Source organism: Vanessa atalanta, chromosome 17, assembly GCF_905147765.1.
Source record: "Vanessa atalanta chromosome 17, ilVanAtal1.2, whole genome shotgun sequence".
Taxonomy (NCBI): Eukaryota; Metazoa; Arthropoda; class Insecta; order Lepidoptera; family Nymphalidae; genus Vanessa; species Vanessa atalanta.
This window is the reverse complement of record NC_061887.1, coordinates 141,172-165,160: the sequence shown is the minus strand read 5'-3', so window position 1 is coordinate 165,160 and position 23,989 is coordinate 141,172. Positions and strand designations below refer to the sequence as shown.

The window sequence follows — 23,989 nt, the reverse complement described above, 5'->3', positions numbered from 1 at the left end:
TGGGTCATTGGATAATAAATAAAAAAACATCACCGTAGGTTCCGTATGCTTTTTGAGGAACCGGTCCGGTTCCAGGAATCGCGCCGACGATCAGTAATGAGCGCGCGCAAAAAACAGAGATTTTATACTGAGATAGAATTTTATTGTAATTATATGAAGCGATTTCGGCATTCGAACTGTATGGCACATCGATGTACTCGCGTCAAAGTCAACAGTACAACGACTCCAATCTAATTAATTATTAGACAACGTATTAACGTGTAATGAGGTAACGGTCCCAACAAGGCTGTAGAGCCCGAACTTTAGGCAGCGCCGCCATTTGAAAATACTATATAAAATTTGTTACCTTGTTTGTTTGTAGAATTTTCAATGCTCGTTATGTAAAACTAGCCGCCAGTCTCAAGTTCGCGCGTAAAATAAAAGTAACCAGTCCCAATTCCACTTTTCAAAATAAGAAATTTCCGAAAACGCTTACGTTAAAACATAAATTTTTGTTTTAAATTTCAGATTGTTAGACTACGTTGATAATCAGTCAGAGCAAAAGATTGTATTAGTATTCATGATTGTTCATTCTTCGCTTATATAAATACGAGCTGCCAGGGTTCAATAAAGGTACATAAATAGTTTGTATGATATGATTTTCTATTGGTCAAATTTTTTTACCACAACTTCAACAATCATCGCCATGTTTATACACCCAAACCTTCCTTATGAATCGCTCCGTATATTTGTGAAAACCGTATGCGAATCCGTTTTGTAGTTCTTGAGTGTATAGTATACTTTATTTTATAACATGTAATGATGATAAGACAAATTGACACGAAGGCTGAAAGATAGGAGAAATGAGGCTCAGCTGGACGATACCTTGTCATTAATATAGTAAAAAACCCTAATGTCATAAAACGTCTTTGATTTTATAAGCTTGACGTGTGTCCTCATTGGCCGAATAACCTTAAACTCTTAACTATAAATGTTTCATATTAAATACGAACAATTATATGTGTGTGTATCAAACACATGATAGTGTGTGTTGTTCTTTTTTTAATTGGTTTAATGTATTTGTAACACGTGATCAAAATCATATTTGATTTTCGTTAATAATACGTAAACGTGAAGTAGCATACATAAGGATTTTCGAGTTTGTTCATATCTTCGTGTTATTTGAAAGAGGGACAACTATAGTGTCGCGAGCGGGACCGGTCGACGACAAGCCGGGAGTGTAGACAAAGTTTTTTGCTCATTATCGGGGACGGCGAGAGCGCTCATACGTGAAGTCGCTCACACTAAGAGTATTAAATACAGGTCCTTACTGACGGATATCTTGACAGTACAAAATGATTATCGTTTAAAATATTCAGCGGGAACTGACATTGAGTGTAAAAAGACTCGTTTAGTATCAAGATTATTTCAATAGAACGATCCTATTATACGATCTGGTTTATTGATCAATAACTGTTATTCTATGCTGAACTTGAATAACCTTGACCTTAACCTTCCACTGCAGCGCTGAAAGTAGTTTTAAAACAGTACTACAAAAATAATTAATTTAAATTTATATTATTGATAATATCACTTAAGGACGTAAAAAAAAAAACAATAATTTACTAATCCTAATCATCACAGTGAACAATTTACATATTTATAGCTAGCTTATACAAGATATAGCTTTACACACAATTCAAATACATAGAAATAAAATAACGTAAAAAAGTAACGAAGGTTTATCAGCCGTGCGAGATTGAGGCAGAGACATATATAGAGCTTCCGATGGCCAGTCTGCGCTTAAAGGAAAGATATGACAACAAATATTTGCCCTCTCATTTCTCAGTAATCGTTATTTTATAACAGATTTAGAAAGATACATAAACGTTTATGTGCTACAGCGCCATCTAGTAGCGAGTTACAAAAAGTTAGTTCTAAAAAAAACCTTCATTTGAAAATACATGTCTGTGTCAAATTTTTTGCTGATTGATGGATTTCAAGTCTATTAATCTCAAACATTTAGAATTACCGATATGTATGTTACAGCGCCTAATGCGTGAATACCTTGTAGCGTACCTATTACATTAAAAAAAAATGCTCTGCAGCCTGTGACAGAGGCCTGCCGCCTGGATTTAGTTTTGGCGTGAAGTTTGGGTGCTGCGGACGTACTTAATAAATTTTTGTTTTAGTTGTTTTTTTATTTATTTTTTTTTTAAAGTAATTAATGTTAAAGTTGATTGTTATATATTATAAAAACAGATAATATTAGTCGATTAATTTTAAAAAGTCATTTTCACTTCTGGTCGGGAAGATTTGTATGTAGACATAAGGCTATACATACTACATACCGAGTCATTCCCTCGCTTATCGTCGCGAATGCTATGCAAATTGTTACATAAATGCATATTTTTAAAAGAAAGAATCAAGTTGATACTTTGTATTCGTAAAAAAAATATATGTTTTATCAAAAATAATAAAAAAATTAATACACATTAATAAAAAAATATAATTTAAAGTCCGAGGGTCACATGTATAATGTGACCCTCGGCTATTAGGACGTAAACCTATAAAGCATGTGTACATACTCTTATAACAAAATATATTAAGTAAAGGTAATTATCGACGATGTCAAGTCGGGAGCTCCCACGGATCATCTTTAACATCTGTCAAGTAACCGCAAGCGCTGCGGCGACGACTGTGATAAAGCAAGACCTTCATTACATTATTACTGCAGGTATTTTGTCGTAACTGTATATTTAATTCCCTCCTCAGTGTAGTGACTAATATATGAAGGATCCACCATTGACTCCCTGCTCGAATCCCGTATCAGTCATAAAAAATTATTCCACCTAGAGCTTGCGTATGTTATACAACCTGTTCGAATCCCGTGTCAGTCATAAATAATAATCCCGCTTAGAAGTTATTGTAGATGTATGTATTTCTGTCTCTGATAGCTTTGATTATCGCTGATTTTCCGCCTGATCTTACCCTTGGCAGGTCGGATTGTGGTGAGAGTGGGAGAATACACAGTGCACACTTGGTAATGGCTCTTGCGAAGACGTATTTAATATTAGGTACTTAAGACTAATAGTAATAAGTAGTGTATGACTTTATACCTTTACCCCTCAAAACATTTGATAAGACCACTTCAAATATCTTTTCTACACATCATAAAACCCGATATATATTTTAGTTAAAAAAATACTCACATTTTAGATACATGAGGCATTAGAGCGTCGATTAAACGGCGTCGATAAAGTATTAATTATAAGTGTCAGATGACAAATCTCGTATATTTATTAGTCAACTTATAGTTATGTTTCATTGACAACGTAAAATACTACAGGCAGATGTTGGTTCTCACCACCAGGTGTGTCGTTTATTCATAAACGATATTTTATGAAATTCCTATCTAGCAGTCCAAAGTCATGTAGAAAATTATAACATACAGTTACACACGGATACATTTTACCGATAAACGGTATTCTCAGAACATAACTACTTACGTGCAATATTTTGAATAAACATTCTGCAAGTAATCTCTAATTTTGCAGACACGTGTTAGTAGAAATACTACAAACCTGTCAACGTTTAGTGAGCAAGACTTGTGAAAAGTGTGATTAAACTTTTAGAAACATTTGATGGTAGAGTTTTGTGCTACTCCGACTGGAAATATACAAACCTATCAGATATTCGACCGCCAAACAGCAATAGAGTATTGTTGTGTTCCAATTTGCAGGACGAGTGAGCAAGTATAATTACAAGCACAAGGCGTATTACATCTTAGTTCCCAAGACTGGCAATGAAATGAATGAATGGTTAATATTCCTTACGACGCCAATGTCTACAGGCGATGTTGATTACTTACCATCAGGTGGCCCATTTGCTTGTAAAGCAAGACGGAACAGCGGCTTGTGTACATTGATATTGATACTACTAACTTCTAAATCAAGAACTGCTACTGGAAATGTCTTAAAAGAAAAATCCAATAAGATAGTATCGACTTAATATCGACTCGGCCCGTTGTTTGCACCTTCCTAACACTTCCGTCTGGTTACAAAAACACATAATCAATGCTTGTCTTACGAAACGGACTCGAATGACCACTTTAGATATCAACTTACTGCATTTTTAATATATCTATATAGATGAAAGATCGAGTTAGCGAAAAATATCCCTATTATAACTCGGAATATTACAAATTGTAATAATCGATTCGATTTGATCAAGTAAATTATCCTAATTTACATTCGGCTACGGTCCAATACCGAAATAATATCCAAATCTATGACTTAAAAAAAATAATCGGTTACAAGTAAAATTATTCCGTTATATCGATCAAATTCATCCTTATTACGACGAGATAAGGAACAAAATGGTTTGAAAAAATATGTTATCAAATTGACATTTAATTTTAACTCTTATATCTATGCAGATAAGAGCTATTTATTTGAAATATATTGAAGGTAATGATTGGACGAATAATTCCCACATTCAGACAATCTCATCATTTCACGCTCTACAGTTAATCTGTTTGAGAGATAATCGTGTAAAGGACTCTAAAATCGTTTATCATTGGCACACAAAATATTGTTTTTGATGATATATTAATAATCTTAGCTCATAAAAGTTCTACAGATATTTAAAATAGGAAAACCGTCCGCAAAAGTACTCTCGGCAATAGACATGTCACTGGATGAAATGTGCCAACCAACCACCAACTATTGGAACTAAAAAATTATGTGCCAAATGCAAATTATTAACGACGTAAAATAAGTAATGAGTCACAACCTTCAGGGAATGCTTGTCCAAACATCTAATCTCACCAATTGTTCATGATGCTAGGATAAATGGGTGCAGATCCATGGTCTTGGATTCAAATCTCGGGTTAGAAAAAAAACTGAGGTTCTATTAAGGTTAAGGGTTAAGCTGGCATTTAGCAATGATACATTGATTGAAGAGAAATAAAATGTACACCTGTTATTGCGCACTCAGTGCGCTATAGTAAGTCGTAGTTTCTCTGTCAAATTCTCACAGGTATTGCCGATTATAATGTCGAATTATAAGCTACTTTTTTCTATTTCTCCATTTTACATGAATGTTATTAAAGGTTATCAGAAACGGCCGTAATCATGGCACGAGGTGTATTTTCTAGTATCAGAGTCATTCCACTTAAATCCTAGTTGGCAATCCCGCACTCATCCGCTGAAGTGGCATTGTGCGAGTGTTCTGCAATATTCTAATGGTCCACCATTGAAACCACGGCAACAGCGTTGCACACGCTCCACTTTCTATGCCTTACTGGAAAATATCGATAAAATGCACATACATATGTACATATGTACTTACTTTACGTTTTTCTGTTCATGTAAACTGTAAGTAACGCTAATACTGACAAGGTTTTATTTAACTCTATCTGTTCAAATGTTGAAAATCCCGAATCTCAAGTGATATTTTGCACATATTTTAATTTTGTTGATAATTTATGAAAAGAAAAAAAAGCCCTTGACATTTTTAAAACGAAGCGTTATATAATACGTGGTCCATAATTGCTCAAGTCTCGCTGATAAGAGGAATAAATATGTTTCAAACTTTCAAACAAAAAAATAATTTCTTTCTTAGTAATAAATCGACAAAAACATATTTGCTGACCCCGACGTGATTTGAACACGCAACCTTCTGATCTGGAGTCAGACGCGCTACCGTTGCGCCACGGAGTCCTGTACGGATAATTGCGAAATTATGGCATGTAATACGCAAATGAATTCATGAAATCACAAAATATTGTGATAAAATACAATTTAATTACAATATCAAATAAGAGCATTTTATTGGAATGGAAAAGTGTGTACCAACAATTGTGCGTATTTCATATATGAATCGAGTGAAAGCTTAGTACTTGAAATATATTTAATATTTTCACCTTCTTATTTGGAATATATAAACACAAAATACTGTGAAATGAATATTAATACAAGTAATGAAATAATAACAAGGACTCATAGTATAAGGATAAATAAGATATTTTCGCGATAATAAGCTTCGCGAACTCCGACTCACTTCAAAGAGTAATCATTAATAGGTAACTTTCAATTGGTAAAATATATAGATAGACAATCTCTCCGTTATTATACTATTGCCTTAAAAACTTCAATAGCCAAAATAAAAATAAAACCATGTTTTAGACCGAACATAATAATATCTCGTACAGATAGATAAAAATAATGATAATGATTTAAATATCACGGACGGACGGATCCAGGAACAAGGTTTAGGTGTATAATTCACAAAGGTTTTGTATAAATACACTGAAATATGGGGATGATTGCTGAAGTTGGCGGAAACAATTATGCCGACCAATAAAGACCATAATATACATGATGATATAATCGTTTTATATAGCCCCTTATTCTACCCGTGAGAATCCGGGTCTGGTAGTAAAATGTCCATGATCAAATACACGTTATGCTGACGCTACTTTATACGACAAAAACATTTCTGTTAATACTTTTTTACTCAATCTTTAAGTAAATATTATAAACACGTTTAAATATCTAAGTAACATTGTATAAAACCCAACTCATCTCTTAATCTATGTTTTTAAAAAACCTTTTAAATAATGGACCCACTCAAGATAAGTCGACGAAGTTTTTTATTCGAAAATTTCTTTAAATAAAACGGGGCATATTAAACTTTCCCCTCGGACATATTTCACAGGGAATAAAAACGTCTATTCTCCATTTTTCGGGAGTTACCGTCTAAAGGGTCCCGATATCCCTAATCCTTGTTTAAAAGAAAAGTAATTTATCGTAAAGCTCAGCGAAGTCGGCACTGGGCACCGAGCGCGGGGTATTGCTGTTCTGATTTCTGTAACGTGACTGAGCGGATCTCGTGTAAATCTATCCTGCTCGTAAAGTGAGCTCTAATCTTGAGGATGCACTGTCGGCCTGAAATTATAAGAGGCTTCTTGCTTGTTTAAACGTTCGCGCTTTTGGACTTTGTACGGAAGTCGATCGCTAAGTTTAGGTAAAGTTTCGGTGCTCATTTCAATCGGTCATGACTAGTGTATCATGATTTTATTTTGTAAATTATTACTTATAATGAAAAAACCATAAAAATATTGTAAGTTTTTTTTTATAAAATAAGATGTTATGACCCTTGTGCCTGTAGCACAAAAATACCAATATTTCATTCGAATATTCTACCACCAAACAGCAGCATTTTGGGTAGTAGAACATCTGAAAGAGTGGTACCTACCCACGAGAGCTTTCATAAAGGCCAACCGCCAAGTAATATTGAGTAAGTTATCATAACATTGTAGTTATTAATGATTTTAAAGTTTGTACTTACTTTATTGACTTTTCCGCTCGGTCACGGAACTTTCAGAAACGCCTACTAGCGTCTCCTAACCGCCTACTAAGTCAATATTTTCTCAATACTCATTGCATAACGTATGATATATTATTTCAATTATCGCAATGCACGCACAAAACTGTTTTAAAAAATTAGCTTTCGGACACACCTCCGTCTTGTTATTTTAAAAGATTGAATATCCGAAATATATTCTGTAATTGGAAATGTTTGTTGCCCCACCACATTATGTAATAATCAAGAACGTAAATCAAATTTACAACTTGAGTAGTAGAACATTTAACATGTTTTAAATAAAAAGGGAAACCAGTGAGAATGTGTCGGTGCGGAATCGTAAAAGTTATCCCTTGTATATTTTCCGCAGCGACGATGCCTAGCATATTCTCCAAAGTCGTAAAATATCAGATATAGTCCCCGCGTGGCGCGTGGCGCTGAGCGATGCGAGCCGAGCCCGGGTCATCAATCCTGGCTGAGTAGATGTAACTTTATACTTTATATTGCAACATGCGTAGCGCGTTGTGTGCTCACCGTCACCGCCTCGCCTCAGCCCGCCCGAGGCGAGGCTGGCTCGTGACGGAACGTTGTGGCCCGACACGGTGCGGCCTTACGATAAATTAAATAATTAAATCTAACAACTTTACAATTGGATTAATTAGATGATATAACGACAACAAAGCTGTGAAAGGTATTCGTTGCTAGAGTAAATATTGCTTCGATGCTATATATATATAATTTATTATTAGTTTATATTTTATATTAACAGATATTTTCAACTTCAACCAGCAGTAAGGTTTATTCTTATATTTTTATTTCACTTTAATTTATGAGTCTGCACAAAAGATACACAATAAATATAGTAGGTATGTACATTATTTACAAAATTGTTCAATGTAAATCAAAACAATAGATTAAAAATATAAACATAAATAGTAATATTTAGAGATATCATAGAGCCGAGATGGCCCAGTGGTTAGAACGCGTGCATCTTAACCGATGATTTCGGGTTCAAACCCAGGCAGGCACCACTGAAATTTCATGTGCTTAATTTGTGTTTATAATTCATCTCGTGCTCGGCGGTGAAGGGAAACATCGTGTGGAAACCTGCATGTGTGAAATTTCAACGAAATTCAGCCACATGTGTATTCCGCCAACCCGCATTGGAGCAGCGTGGTGGAATATGCTCCAAACCTTCTCCTCAAAGGGAGAGGAGGCCTTTATCCCAGCAGTGGGACATTTACAGGCTGCTTATGTATGTTTTTATGTATGTAATATTTTAAGAATAACGTTTTCTATATAACTTTGGACACTCTAGATTTGGATAAACTGAAACGATGATTATCAAGATCGCTTTTATTCCTAGAGAGCGTGTCATATAGTCTTCGGGATCTTGAATCGGAAGTGTCATGTGTTAAGTTTGATTTACATATCGAAATGGCAAAAACTTTATATGCGTTTATACGGGGCATGCCAGAAGACAAAAATCATAATTAATAAATGAGGCTTATAGTATATACGCACACAATATAAAAAAAATATATAAACGATTAAAAGCGTGACTTTTGATTTTGTTTGATTTATATACCAGATACATGAATACAGCTATTTTATATATAATAATATATACAATTAAATAGACAAATATAACAATATATAAACTGAAATGTATAGTTGACTATATAAATTATCTGAGTTAATTAACTTTTGAGATTCTTTCGTATTCGAAGTACCGGTAGAATCATTACGTTCAGAGCCAGCGGGAGGTTTCCTTAAAATGTAGGAATCGAGTACATAAAATTCAAAACCGCATATGGGACCCTAACAGACTTGAGTATATTTTGATTTAGAATTTGTGAAATGTAACATAAACGGAAAGTATCATTGTTAATTATGAATAAGAAATAAAATTAGAATTTCGTCCAAATGGATGAAAAATCCTGTCTATCTCTCTCTCTCTCTCTCTCTCTCTGATTTTAAAACTACGTTAATTTATGTTAACATAAAAAACTAAAAACCAATATAAATAAATTACTTATATTCTGCATATTCGGTGTAATAAAATTACATATTTTATGTATTTTGGTAACGAAAAACGGTGTTACACTAATTAACAGCGTGGTAGGCTTCCTGGCCACAAAGCGTGTAACGGCGGATTGGGTTTACGAGTACGGAGTTACGGGGACTCAGACAAGCAGATAAACGGCTGTGAAAGCTTAACGGGTGCCGTCTGTTAACTTTAATTGACAATCCTACTTTGTGTTTTAAATGAGATAAGCAATTAAAGATTAATGTGATGATAACGCGTATGATATGAGAGTCTGTGAGCTGATACTCATCGGATATGTCAATCAACTTCGATACATTGACAGAGACAAATTCTTGAAGCTCACATATCTGCGCCCAAATTTATTTGGTCTCTCATAAGAACTGTTATGCACACACAGACGCCCAACAAATGTAGCTTCGCCGTTAGTTAAGTTAAGGGAAGCATTTAGTATGTAAAGCTTCCACCTCAGCTGTGGCGTTGCGATACTTAAGACCCAGCCCATAACCCTATACTTAACATAAATAAACGCAGAGAGAGAAACCCTAAAAGACCAAGGGTATGGCAACGGAGAAGGATCCGACATCCTAACAATACATGCAGCACAGAGAGACAATATTGACACGGGCTTCAATGGCGGCGGGTTATCATCGGTTAAGATACACGCGTTCTAGCCACTGGACGACATTTGGACGACAGCGAAGAACTTCGTACATTACACAGACAAAGGTAACGACGCGGCGGAGAAACTGATGAATAGGGCACAAATGGCGCATGGCCATGGACGCAGACGGATGTATACCATCAACATTAGGCAAGGAATGCAGCACTCTAACTAGACTAAAAGCAACTGACAAAAAGGAAGACAATTGACACATAGCACAGAGAAGACAAACTAAAATTGCAATCCAAAAAAAATATTGTTTGGGCATAAAAACATGCAACAAATTATCAAACTCCACCAACCAATAGGAAATACACCAACGGCACGGACAATAGGCCTGAAATCATAAGACGAAATAAATGAGGGGAACATGTAAGATAAAGGCAGTGCACCTGTTTGTGTACTCGTCCTCTGTAATATCCCTTGCGTCGTTGGCTGCGCTGCCATGAGCGTGGCCGCGGTGACGAAGCGGTCAGGAAGACATCATCATCATTAGTAAGCAAATATACAATAAGTAAATGACATAAACACGTTTAAAATATCAAGATGTTATGTCGTTAAGGCTATTGACGAGGCTTTCGCACGAGCTTGCGTATTCTAACACATTGTGTACATACGCAGTGCACGCGATATGTTTATAACTGTTGTTTTAATCAACTAGATATCAATTAATAATTGCTTTCTGTACCAGAGTAACTATAATTCACAAATATAATTAATAGAACCTTCTTCGTGAGTTTCAATGTGTTGATTCTTACTGAGTTTTATTTGAGGTCATTGAAAGTAAGAACAAAACATGTAATCGTTGTCAAATCCCGTGGAATACACTCAATATTATTTTTTAATTATTTACATTAATTCTCTGTAATTAGCAAATATCAATCGATCATACATGACATTTAACGGAATTTATCTAGAAACATTCTTCATTTTAATCAATAGTTTATCACGAAGCAAAGACTACTTGCATTTTATTTTCCAAACAACGTTCCGAAAGGCTCCCGATGCGGAGGGAACAGATAAAAGCTTTTAAACTTCGATAAAGGAGTGTCTCCGCTGTAGGTTTATCTCGGGCGCGGCGGCTGCACGCTTCGCAACTCACAGATAATACTGGCAATACATTATTTATCATTGAATGGTGACAATTCTGGGTTATCCAGTACTAATATTGTTGTGAAAACCTATTTCTTGAAACTTGACTTGTTTGGAATGTCCAAGTAAAACTTGCAGGAACTGCGTGTAAATGTCCGACTGCGAGATAGAAGCCGTCTCTTCTACCGAGGATAAGTTCATTCCGATTCCAGTTGTATATAGTAGATTCACAATTGGCAGAGTTTCACCTGACTCGTGCAGTTTTCCTCCATCGCCGAGCACGAGGAATATTGATTTCGAATAGAGCACATGAAAAATCAGCACTGCTATCCCGCGTTTGAGTCCTTCTTCTGCGTTTGAGATCTTTGGTTAATGTAATTTAAACTTAAATTTTATCTTCGTTTAGTAAGTAAAGAACTTAAAAAACTGTATAAAATTTAACCGATATTATTTTATACGACCTTTAACATAAAAGGTACACAAGTTTAAGAAAATTTGAAGTAAGAAACGGTGATACACCGGGGAGAATTATTAAGATAATCAATTACGAATAACTGCAACCGATCACTCTTACAGAACCTACTATAAGTCAATTGCCATTTAAGATATAATATTGCTTATTATGACTTTATATCGTTTAACCACAAAAACTTGCACAGCTGTGGCTGTTGAAAAAACTCATATACACACTAAAAATCATTTCCATATTTTTCAAATCAACCCATGGATCAAATTCATCGTTTCCGTGTTTCTTGTAATCTATTCTAAGAATTGAGAATTATTTTTTAGTACGTTATAACTTCTAAATGGTAAGATAACTTTATCAGGAAGCGGTGCAGTTGTTTTTAAAATAAGGCATAATATCCGTATAATATTTATGTTAATAGGAGCACAACCGGGTGATACAGACGATACTAAAACTCAGTGCTAGATAAACACTGAATCTAATAGTCCTCCTCGGATAAAACTGCATTTAACAAGATTAAACTATATTGACTTGCAAATGCTACTGATAAGATACGACCGGTATCGACTATCGTATTATATTACAAACATTACATAATATACCGGCCCTGGCCAAGCTTTAGTAGTAAAGTATTTAAATAAACAAACATTTACCATTTCTAAAAGAGATTAATTACCGAGCTTCTTGCGGGTTTTTCTCAGGTGGATTCGAATCGGCGGTGGTAACTTAACATTTAATATTGTCTCGTCGTTGTTGTTGTTTCAAGTTTTGATTTTAAATATCTTTCAACCTATTGTCAAATTGCTAGTTTTGGTAGAACACCTTTGTTATCTGTGGTATAAGTAGGTACCATTGTGTAATCAATATTACAACTTCTGTTTATATCAATTGACATTAAAGTTATTTGTATTTCGAACTAAAATAAATATATAACGATCAAATCAATATACCTATTAAAAATTGTCACCTTATTATAAACTTAGCTGTTCATAAATATAATCTTATACTGCTAAATGGTGGTTAGTTCCCAAGCTTGGTGGCGCATTGGTGACGTAAGGAATGGTTAATATTTCTTAAAGTGCTATTGTCTATGGGCGGTGGTGACTACTTACCATCGGGTGGCCAATTTGCTCGTCCACCTACCAATACCATAAAAAAGCCATTTCGTTAAAACTATTATATGTTCTAATTTATAACACATGTCGGTTTTACAATAACTCATATGATATAAAATATAAAATTGAAGAAATCTCAGTTCGACTTACGTCTATTCAAAGCAAGGGTAATAAAATGAAGTCACTTTCCTCGTATAAATCGTCTTTTTGCGGGCGAGCTCATAACGTGGACTATTCACAATTTATAGCGCAGTAAGCTGTGACCCCTCACTACACGACGCGACACCGTCGCCATTTTATGGTTTTACTTTTGTTTTCAAATTTCATATCTCTTAGCTCTGGATCTTGATGCATTTAAATCTTAGTTATGTTAAAAAAATGAGTTCATATGAATTATCACAGAATACAAATTTATATCATTGAAAAACATTATATATGTAGTATAAAACAAAGTCGCTTCCAGCAGTCTGACCGCTTAGATCTTTAAAGCGGTTAGCTTGGTGTTGAAGCGATTTTCATTAATAAACAAATTAATTCAGGAGAATGGTTTATATGTATAATACAAGCTTATTATAGTAAAGAAAAAAGATAATTTCGACTCTATATTTCATTTTTCTGGCGAGAGTTTTTTTCTTTTTCTTTTTGTTGTTATTTTACTTGTGTGAAACGGGAAAGGGTGGCTTGTTATTAAATACTATATAAGTAATCTGTATACTAGATATTATAATTCGACTGAGCCGGTGCCAGCTCTTCCCGGTAAAGGTTACATTCCGAAACGATGCTTTACGCGCGACTACATATACATACATATAATCTTGCGACGTGACGATTGATTCGAAAAGCACATTGTATTATGTTTTGATTTTTATTGTCTAATAAACGATTTTTTTTAATAAGAGTAGCAATTAGTTAGCAAGCCCTATTTTAAGGAATTCCTAATACTCCGACTATACTTTTACTACGTTTTGGGCTGGTGTTAGTGTTCATGTTCTTGGTATTTGTGAATTGTAGTTTTAAAAGTGTCGTTCAGCTTCACATAAAGTAGCATAATATTATTTAACAGCTATTCCATTCGCTGTATTATGATTGTATGCTGTATGCTGATTTACAAAAAGCTTCTAACTTACGATATAAAGTTCATTTGCACCGTTTAATTGTAGTGACATAAACATATTTTTTATAATGATTTCGCCTCCATTTCAACACGGCTGGATGGCACAGCGTCTCATAATAAAGAATAAAACTGTCACATACGTTTAGTTTAAATAACGTCATCCCTTAAACAATTGCTTTCGGAACTTCTCGCCGAAACATCCCTTAAAAACATGAGAGAAGGGCATATATTCGCTTAAAATTGACGTAATTTCTGGATCGTATGGTAACTGCCATTGTCGAGGGTGAAATGTGTGAATTCAGAATAAGTGTTGGGGGGAGTTCATGATCCTTGCAGTAAGCACAAATCTTAAGTACTGCTTGATATATTTTCCTTATGGGATTTTGAGAAGCTTAAGAGATATGGCAGTTTTATTGTCCCTGTCCCTTTGGTTCTAGTTCTAGAGTGGTACTTGAATCACTTTAAAAAATAGGTCACAAAACTACTAATATTATAAATTCTGGAAGTGCGTTTGTTGGTTTGTCCTCATTAGCAACAGAGTGATATTTTTGTACCGACATTTTTGTAAAGTATGAAAACAAAGCCGCGTGAAAACTGAGTTAGATAAGGAACGAATGAACATTTTAATTTATTTAAATTAATACTAAAAATATATACACTAATTTGATTCGTGGCGCTGATCAGCATCGTCTATTTACAAAATAACGTCAAATATTAAAAAATAATGTAAGTTAATACAAATTGTAGTTATTGTTTTTTTTCTATCAAAACTTGAAGACTGGCTTAGTGCTAGTTCAGTTTAATATTTAACAGTTTAATAGTTGTCTCAAAGAGAAGATTTCGATTTATTGACGTTACTTTTCAATATTTACCAATGCCGTATTAATATTTTTATTATCAAGGAGTAGTTTGGTATGTTTTTGTAGGTATTACTCGTCCAATTGCTTAAAAGCTGTAACACCTGTCTCGCCGCAGTCTTCCGTCACCGCAGTCCGTTCGGCTGCGGTTTCAACGTATTTCCTCCACCAACATTAATACCTTTTCAATTATTCCTTTCCATCGAATACTATCTCTAAATTCTTTCCCATCGATTCCAAAAACTACAAAATGTGCCAAGCTATTTGAGTCCCTAACAAAGAGCTGTAAGAGTTATATTGGATTATAGGCGTCGTGAATCGACTGTGAGTGTTACGTGGTCGGCCGGTCTGTGGTTAGTGATTCAATTCGAGGCCCCTGGCCAAATGGTAAATATACGTGCAAGCGACGAACGCTCAGCGAAGCTCACCATTTGAGTCGACGGACAAGTCATAGTGTAATGGGAAAATTATAGTACGGGAGATACTTTGGTTAAGTTGCTAAATGATATTATTACAATAGTGTTGTTTTATCCGAAGTACTCATAAACACATACATGTGTATTGTAAGTGTATGATATTTATAGCGCAATATCTCAAACTCATATTGAACTCGTTTAAGGGTGGTAGAAGGATTTCCTTATATATAGTCTGTTTATAGTAAAAGAGTTTGTTTTGCCAAATATTCTAAAGAACATTACTTACACAAATACCAAAGTAATGTATTAACGAGTCCTGCAATCTTGCAAAAGCTCCATAATAACATAAAATTTTCATTACCTTTTATTTTTATATGATTATAAATTTCAAATCAAATTAAGCTCGGGCTACACACGTGCTAAATGAGAAAGCATTTGTGTCAAAAGTTACACGGGGACACGTCACAATCCAATGTTATGTATTCAAAGCGTAAGCCGATTTTTGTCTCGGTGATTTCAGGACATATGAATATATAGCGATATATAGCTGCACATAAAAAATCGATTATGGTCTCATTTTAAAGAGGATTCTTGATTGCAATCTCCTAAATTGTTACAATTTAACAAAAATTAAGCGGAAAAAAGTTACTGGCATGTTAGAGAGTGGCGCTACGCCTGTATAAAAAAAATAAAAAACATAAACAAAATTAAAGTAAATTTATATCGACAAACTTCAATCGTTATTGAAGTAATGTTTGAATGAAATAATACTCAAATATAAGAACGATAAATTACAAATATTTAACATTAAACTGATTTAAGTTCTACATTATTGTGACACCACACAAGCAAGGTTGGTCTTTCCTAAGTTACGAATGTGGAAAGATAATTTTGTAAAAAAAGATTATCAATTAGATTAAAACTAAGCTCCAATTTCCGAAACACTGCGCTGGTCGGAGTCGGATATATCTAATCTGAACGCTCATTGTGCTCATTATCACGTCATCGGCTGCCAACGACCACTGACCAATCCAATTAAAGTCACTTCGTTAATCTAACTTGAACAGTGTTTTAGAAGACTGGATTGTTTGTAATGTAATTGTCCCAGTGCTGGACAAGCAGCTCCAATAACGCTCCAAATTGATACGTAGAACATGAAAACTTGCAGGGCTCGCCCGATGTAAACCCGTAATCTTCGGTTATGACTTTCGTGTTTAATGATTGGGCCACCTCGGCTCAGTTAACTTAGACAGTGAGAAAAGCCAAGGACTACAATTTTCAATAGAATATATTCGAGTATTACACTGAGTACCGAAATCACTCTGGTCGACTCGGCTCCAGGGAGCCCGTATTGTGGGCACATAATTCTCTCCATACCCCGTCGTCCCGCTTATGCGCTCCACAATACTTTGAAACCCAACACCGCGTACCTGTCACGACCGCTTGTAAGCGTTGGATCGTACGGTCTGTGAGGAGACCCGTATCGCTGTCACGTATAGAGTATTATCTATAATTTATCTCAATTGAGCATCGCTTGTACAATACAGTCTGCGGTATGCGGATTTATTATTTTTGGTAAGTGCGCTGTTCAAGAAAGCTTTTTTATGCATTTAAATTGAATATGTATGGAAATTCTGGCGCATGAGTGAACCCATGAAGTAACTTATTTTAGGGACACATCATTTACCTGGATTTCAAAGAAATATTCTACGTATACATAAAACTTATTTTCATGAAATTTAACTAATTATTTAATTAATTATTAAATATTTAAATGAGAACTGTATACTTAAAATGAAAAAAATACAGTGCGTCTTTTTTATGTTATAGGTGGCAAACGAGCAGGAGGCTCATCTGATGAAAAGTGATTACCACCGCCCATGGACATCTGCAACACCGGGGGTCTTGCAGGTGCGTTGCCGGCCTTTCAGGAAGAAGTACGCTCTTTTCTTGAAGGTTCCCAAGTCGTATCGGTTCGGAAAAACCGCCGGCGAAAGCTGGTTCCACAGAGTGGTTGTGCGAGGCAAAAAATGTCTTAAAAATCTCGCTGTTGTGGATTTTCGGACATCTATGCGTCTTATGAAGACATGAAAATTTACAGCTGCAGCAGAAACATCCCATTAATTTTAGGAGGAGGGCCATACCAATGTTGGTCAAATTCAGAACAGAAGAGAAGTTTTCGAACTTATCACTTCTTTTGTTATAAGATTCCACCGAGCTGTTTTCGTTTCATCCAACAACGAAAAAAACATTGAGCCTTATAACGCATCTATCCAACTCATAACATTTAGACTACAAAGTGATAAGAGATACCCCTTTTGTACTTTCATCATTATAATTATAATAAGCTGAGAAGTAAAGATGATAAAGTTAGATTAGTCAAAGGTCACTCGTAAGATGGAGTCATTCCAGTGACGTCACAATTAAGTTGTTCATCAATACTATCAACGGCTCGCACTTTGACCGCGCCCGCGGCGACCGACGTCCATTATACTCGCGACTACGCTCACCAGTCCACATCTAAATGTCGGACAGATCGTTCTTAATAAGTCTTATACTAAACTAGCTATGTCTCGCGGTTTACCCACGTTTTAATATAACATGGAATTATAAAAAATCATATAGTTAACAATATCGAAGGAAGCAACACCACTTTATATTAAACAAGCCGAACATTATTTTATCGAGATTGCATGGATACCCGACGCACGTCTATTCCTGATTAAGTACAATTATGATCTTTCTTGCACTAAATCCACGGTCCAAATCACAAATATACGTTTCATCGTTTGACCTTTGTCGATACATCTCATTTTATTTTAAAATATTAATATTATAAACTCAACTATTCCATATAAAAACTATAAGGCTTACAAAATAGAGTTGGAATTAGCAACGCTTGTCGGCTGATATATTTGTGTAACCGACTTCAAAAGAGTAGGAGGGTCTAACTGGAACTCCGTCGTTCATTATTCAAATTGTTTTATTATTAATACTGTTTCATTTGAGAGGTTTTCACGTTTGGTCCCACTTAAAACTGAAGAAAAAAGCGGGGTTATCCTTAGAGTTAAAAGAACGGATTGAATTTTTTTATAGGCACACAGTATTCTTTGAAGTGATTTTTTTTTATATATTATGAGTTATCGTAGTTTAAATATAGCGTAGCAAGTATCTAAACACTATTTAATAGTAGCCAGCCGCAGCGGGGTTTCACTTCTGTTGTTCCCAAGGCTGGTGGCGCAACGGTTATATGAGGAATGATTAATATTTCTTACATTACCAAAGTCTACGGGCAGTGGTGACCGGTTATAAACAGGCTCATTTGTTTTTATGAGAGATTTAGATATTCTACCGCCAAACAACAGTAATCAGTATTGTTGTGTTCCAGTTTGAAGCGTGAGTGAGCCAGTGTAACTAAAGACACAAGGGAAATAACGTCTTAGTTCCCAAGGTTGGTGGTTAATATTTCTTTAAAAAAAAGGCATTCGTATGTATCCGGATTTGAACACGTGCTCGTCGGCTTAAAGAATCCACTGAGCCTTGTCGGCTATAATTACAATATGTACTTTGAAGATAATTTTATTTCAAAAAGCGATCAATAATTGTTAAAATTATTTAATGAGTGTAAACAGATATATTATGATGGTAATGATTGATCGCGATCTTATTCAAGATATTAAGATTAAATATTAAATACAAATTTAAACCAGTTCACAAACAACTTCGTACCTTCTACAAGCGGGACGGCACTTCTTAAATGATATTATTATTATATTATAACACGAAAACAAGAGATTGATCCAAGTATAGACATATAACGTGTGGTCTTCTGGTTATTCATTTGGCATATTGAATATTGTACTTTATTATCAAAGCATTATACTTTGCCTATATCATGTATATCAAGTACACGTTGTACTGTGAGTGTAATGTATAACAGTGATAAACTTACCTATCATGCTGCAGGACTTCGGCTCGGACCCAGGGCACGGCGCCCCACTCGTCTTCATCGGGCTTCGGTTTCAGCAGCCCTGACAGCCACGTGTACGACTTGCTACGCTTCATCTCAATACGCCGGACATCACTTCACTGAATGACTACGAGCGACTCGAAATACTATTTATCGGTGACACTTTTGGTCACAGATTGTCCAACGAAGTCACTGCGACTTCGAGATACGCCACATCACGTGACTTAACTTTAATCACCAGAGGTTACAATAGTGCAACCTGTGTATGAGACGGGTTCTATTTACACTGGAACACTCGCGATTATTTAAATGTATTTGACACTTTGTATAATTTCTGCTCACTAATGGCACTCAACGAACTGGTTATATTCACTACAGCGAGCACTATATTACTGTCGGTGGGAATTTTATTGACAGAAATCAATATTAATTTATATTTTAACCAATTATCAACACGTTTCAAAAGTATTAATTAAATTTACTGCAATATTATTGGTATTTCGCGTAGAAATTGTTTTTAAATCAGCTGTTTTTATTTTCAATGCGTTCGCATAGAGCGTCCGTCGACAAATCAAATTAAAAAGCTTCAACTTAATAAGCTCCTATTTTCCAAAGTTAGAACACAAAAGGCGCCTCAGAGCGATCGCTTCGGATTATTATTCTCTATTCAGTAGTTTTGATAATAAAAATCATCATTCAATAATTCAAATTGAGATATCATTCTTAATAATTGACTTTAAGACAGATTACAGTTGTGTGTAAACGTGAATTTAAGTTATACAAGCACCACCTCGTGGTTTTTCTCATGTTAAGCATTTCTCTTTCCCGTAGGCTTTAGCGTAATATTACACATCTATAACCGCTCCTAATAAATGGACTTAACGCAAATACTTTGACAAATGGGACCGAAATATCAATAGATTAACAAGTTTAAACAAACAAACATACTATTTATTATATAAGTATATACATATCGAATTAGATTACTTCTTATAAATAGAAATTGTAAGATATTTATAAATATCGTATGAGTTCAGTAAGCTTTTCTGACTCGATCTCATTAACGAATAAACGGTCAGCGACTAAGTCATCAAATATTTTGACTTAGCATGACACGAGGGCCGTTATATCGTATTTTCTCTTTTGTTTTATAATTTCCCATAATAATCCTAAATCACCCTAGAGTCATCAATTGATAAAGACTATGAGGATTTCATAACGATTAAATAAAATCAGTGAGCGATGGAATGTCTTTGCGCTTATCCCGCACGACACCTCGCGACTGTTAATCGATTATTATTCGTATACGGAACCCAAGAATTAACGGTCTAATGTAACCTTTTTTGACCCGTTGGCTCAACAATAGAAGAGTTGATGACGGGCGCAACCCGGCCAAGATAAATATACATTGTATGCTCAGCGCCTTAATAGAGAAGAAGCATTTTTATTTTGACACCATAATAGTTTTGAAATGTGTTTAAATTTGATGTATGATCAAAAATTACTATGTACGTCGCACTTTATCTTGCGTACGATTATGTATCGTATGTCCGTTGATTTAGTGTAGATTTTTATTTGCACTCGTCACAGACGTATACCTGTAACAGAAAAATGTTTTGTTAATAAACTATTTATGTTTGTGCTTGCAAAGATTTCGAAAGCCTCATTACTGTGGTATAAGTATTTGTCCGACAGACCCGTTATAGCATGTTAGTACGAAGTACCGGTCTGATTTCTTTACTTTAAACATTTATCGAGTTCTATGCAACTTCGTCCGACCAACTTATAGTGTAGTTAAGTGTGGAAGTAGTTGTATAAATCAATAAACTACGATGAATTAATAATTTTTATACGGAAGAAAATACAAAAAATATTCTATAAACGCTGATATACCTACATACCTACTAACTATTACTAACAAGAAATAAAAATAACTTTTAACCCTTGTTTTCAGATGTTTTTTTTGCAATACAATACCCATATATAATACATACCGGAAATAATAATCAATTTACCACAAGTTAAGACAAAATTAATCAAAAAATACTTTTTGCACAAAGTTGCCTGGATTTAGGCTCGGGATTCAACCGAGGACTTATTGAACAATAATTGTGAATGCTAACGTAATTGTAAATCGTTTCTTCTCGAGGAGGCTGTTTTCGGTAACTGTGGTAGAGTTCAAATGTTGACGCTTTTAGATTTTAGCATAATTAAACATTAACATCCCAATGCACGTCTCTGAACTTGGAAGCTTTAAAGTAAAAATGATACTTTCGGGTCTTACTGAAATCGCAACAGTACGGAACCGTCACTCCAGTTCGACTCGAGCTTTTTTAAAATGAATTTTAATTAAATTATATATATGTATACACTACAATATTTAAAATGCTATATGGGTTAAGATACGAGAAAATTAAAGACTTAAAGACTCGTCCTCTCCTCCAGTGGCGTAAATTAAATCATTTATTTTTTAAATTCTTATTTCTCATTTTAAAATAAATCTATCTTCTACAATTCTCTAATATACCTGTATTGCCTTGTATTGTTTTCATAATCATGACTTCATTAATCACCACGCCCCCATTTTTTTAAAATTAAAATCACTAAACAAATTATAGGAAACTTAATGGTAACGATATCCCGTCGTAAAACTTGTTCTTATCCCTTTCCCGCAGCCTGCGATATTAGCCCGGCAACACTAATTGTAGCCCACAACTTAATCTGGGCTGAACACACGCACAGCGAGTCACGACTCAGTGTCGGTTGGTATTTTGGGATAAATACTGGCTGGCTCTCTCGTGATCACCGCACCGACACGCTGGCCTTTATATTATGAATGATTCGTGTAAAAATTAACAAATGTTCCTAGAAGGCCGAGTCACATAACACAATTTTCGAGGACAAAAATGGTAAAATTTCATATGTAATGTAGTTAGTGTGTGTCAGCGAGCGTACGTGCGTCGCGTACGTGCGTTCAGGATGATGTACAACGCTAAAACAACCCAACGTATAGGTTGACTGTAGTGTGTTTATTTTACAGATAAATAATTGCCGTCTCACCAACTTTTGGCGACGGCCTTCTCACAACTCGTTCTTATACACGGGCCTATAACCTAAGTTCTATATATTCCACGCGATTTTACTGATAGCTCTGCCATGTTGAGCACTATAAATAAAGTCAGATGTCTATTTACAATACAATACTATGTCACTTTAAATATAAGTAATATATACTTTAATTATCTTACAAAGTTTCGATGGTAATGCCGAACCCATTATGAATAGATGTAAGTATAGATTGTTCACAAACTTGACCGATTACATCAGGTCAGCTCAATATAAAAGTTGTTAATTTGTCTCTACTCACTTGAGTTTGTGATTGAGTTTTGTGCTAAAATATATTACTTGCAAAGTGCATACAAAAATAGGTGAACGGCAATCCGAGACAAGAGGAGCGAAGGGCTTTGGTTATTTTCCAAGATATGGAATTGTAACACTGGAATTTTCATACTCAGAGGAGCGTACCCAAACCGAGATGTTATTTACAAATAAATCTCAAGCTACCGAACAAGGCAATACACACTGTAGAATAAAACGTAAGCCAAATGTATACAGAGAAATCAGTTATGCGTTGTATAAATACTTAAAGCGTTGCGATTCTAATTTTCTGCTTGACTCCCCAATATTTTCCGCGGCAAGTTAAACCGCAAGTCAGCGCCGACCACGGCCAGTAATGACACTTGGCTTAGAACGTAAGTTATTCCGCGTTAGAAGTTCTCCGAGCACTTTCTAAACGCATTTCGTGTCAGGAGTTCGGTTTCGGTGTTAAATTTCCGTTTAAAATTAAACCGTTAATATTTGCTCTTTAGTTTCAGCAACATGACGCGCTAGGAGAAGAACTAATCAATTTGTTTGCTGCATTAAAAACTTTGTAAACAATTATAAAGAATATTCATTTAAGCGTTACAAGTGACGCGTTTCGAAAAGTTTATTGATAACTTTAGGTCATTAAAAAAAATACTTTTGTCAACACAAACACGCTTGTAATAATAACTTACGTGAAGAACTTCCTGTTTGTATGTACAGCAGATATTGGATGATGGCAAAGTTATTTTTATCGAGTATGCTTATTGAGTTTGAGTTTGAGTTTATCAAGTACTAAGTACATGCCTAGCGATGTATATATGTATTAATTCTTGCCTCGATACAGGTTGTAATGCTCGGGAAGTCAATCGATTATAAAAAATACCAGAGTTTTATTAAAATGATCGTACATTGAACAGCATTGTTAAAATAAGGCTCCATAAACGGTTGATCGTAAACCTTGAAATAAGCAACCCGTCGTAAACATGAACGAACTTACTAGTTATTAAAATATTATGAACATCTTAATTTGTAATTACTCTTCATTTTATCCAAGTGCGTGCCTTCGTCTCGTTCAACAGGTTTACTCGAGCTACGAGTTTTGTGAAAAATTACTAGTGGTCGAACCTCCTGCAAGATCGGTAGATCATCATTCAGTAGATATGTATGTATGAGTTCCGGTTTGTAGCTTGTAATGTGAGATATAACAGTACAGGTACAAGAGTCGACTATTTGTGTTTGTGTGTCTAGACTGCTAGGATATTTTTTTAAGATAGAGGTGGGCTTACTAATCAGGTTTCTGGTGGGGAGTAGTCATCACTGCCTGTAAACATTAGAAATGTGTTATGTCCCTTGTGCCTGTAGTTCCACTGGCCCGCTCACCTCTCAGTGACGTACACTTACCTTGGTGGCAAATTAAGCAGTCTGCCGCCATATTTGAAATGAAAAAAGTATATTTTTTTATGATTATAAGAATAAACGAGCTATAAGTGCACCTGTGTTTGCACAAGCGCTTGTGCTCTATAACATCACATGCA

General features: G+C 35.1%; 1 protein-coding gene and 1 non-coding gene across 2 annotated transcripts in view; both read right to left on the bottom strand.

Moving 5' to 3' along the window:
• The window catches only part of LOC125070423 (general odorant-binding protein 2-like), a 92,769-nt gene extending 73,623 nt beyond the window's left edge, over positions 1–19,146 (bottom strand). The window contains exon 1 of the mRNA XM_047680291.1: positions 19,071–19,146. Coding sequence (XP_047536247.1) covers positions 19,071–19,128 — 58 coding nt within the window. The 5' untranslated portion in view covers positions 19,129–19,146. The remainder of the gene's footprint in view (positions 1–19,070) is intronic.
• On the bottom strand, positions 5,631–5,702 carry Trnaw-cca. The gene has a single exon. It is a non-coding gene; the product is annotated as a tRNA-Trp (tRNA).
• Positions 19,147–23,989: the final 4,843 nt, after the last annotated feature.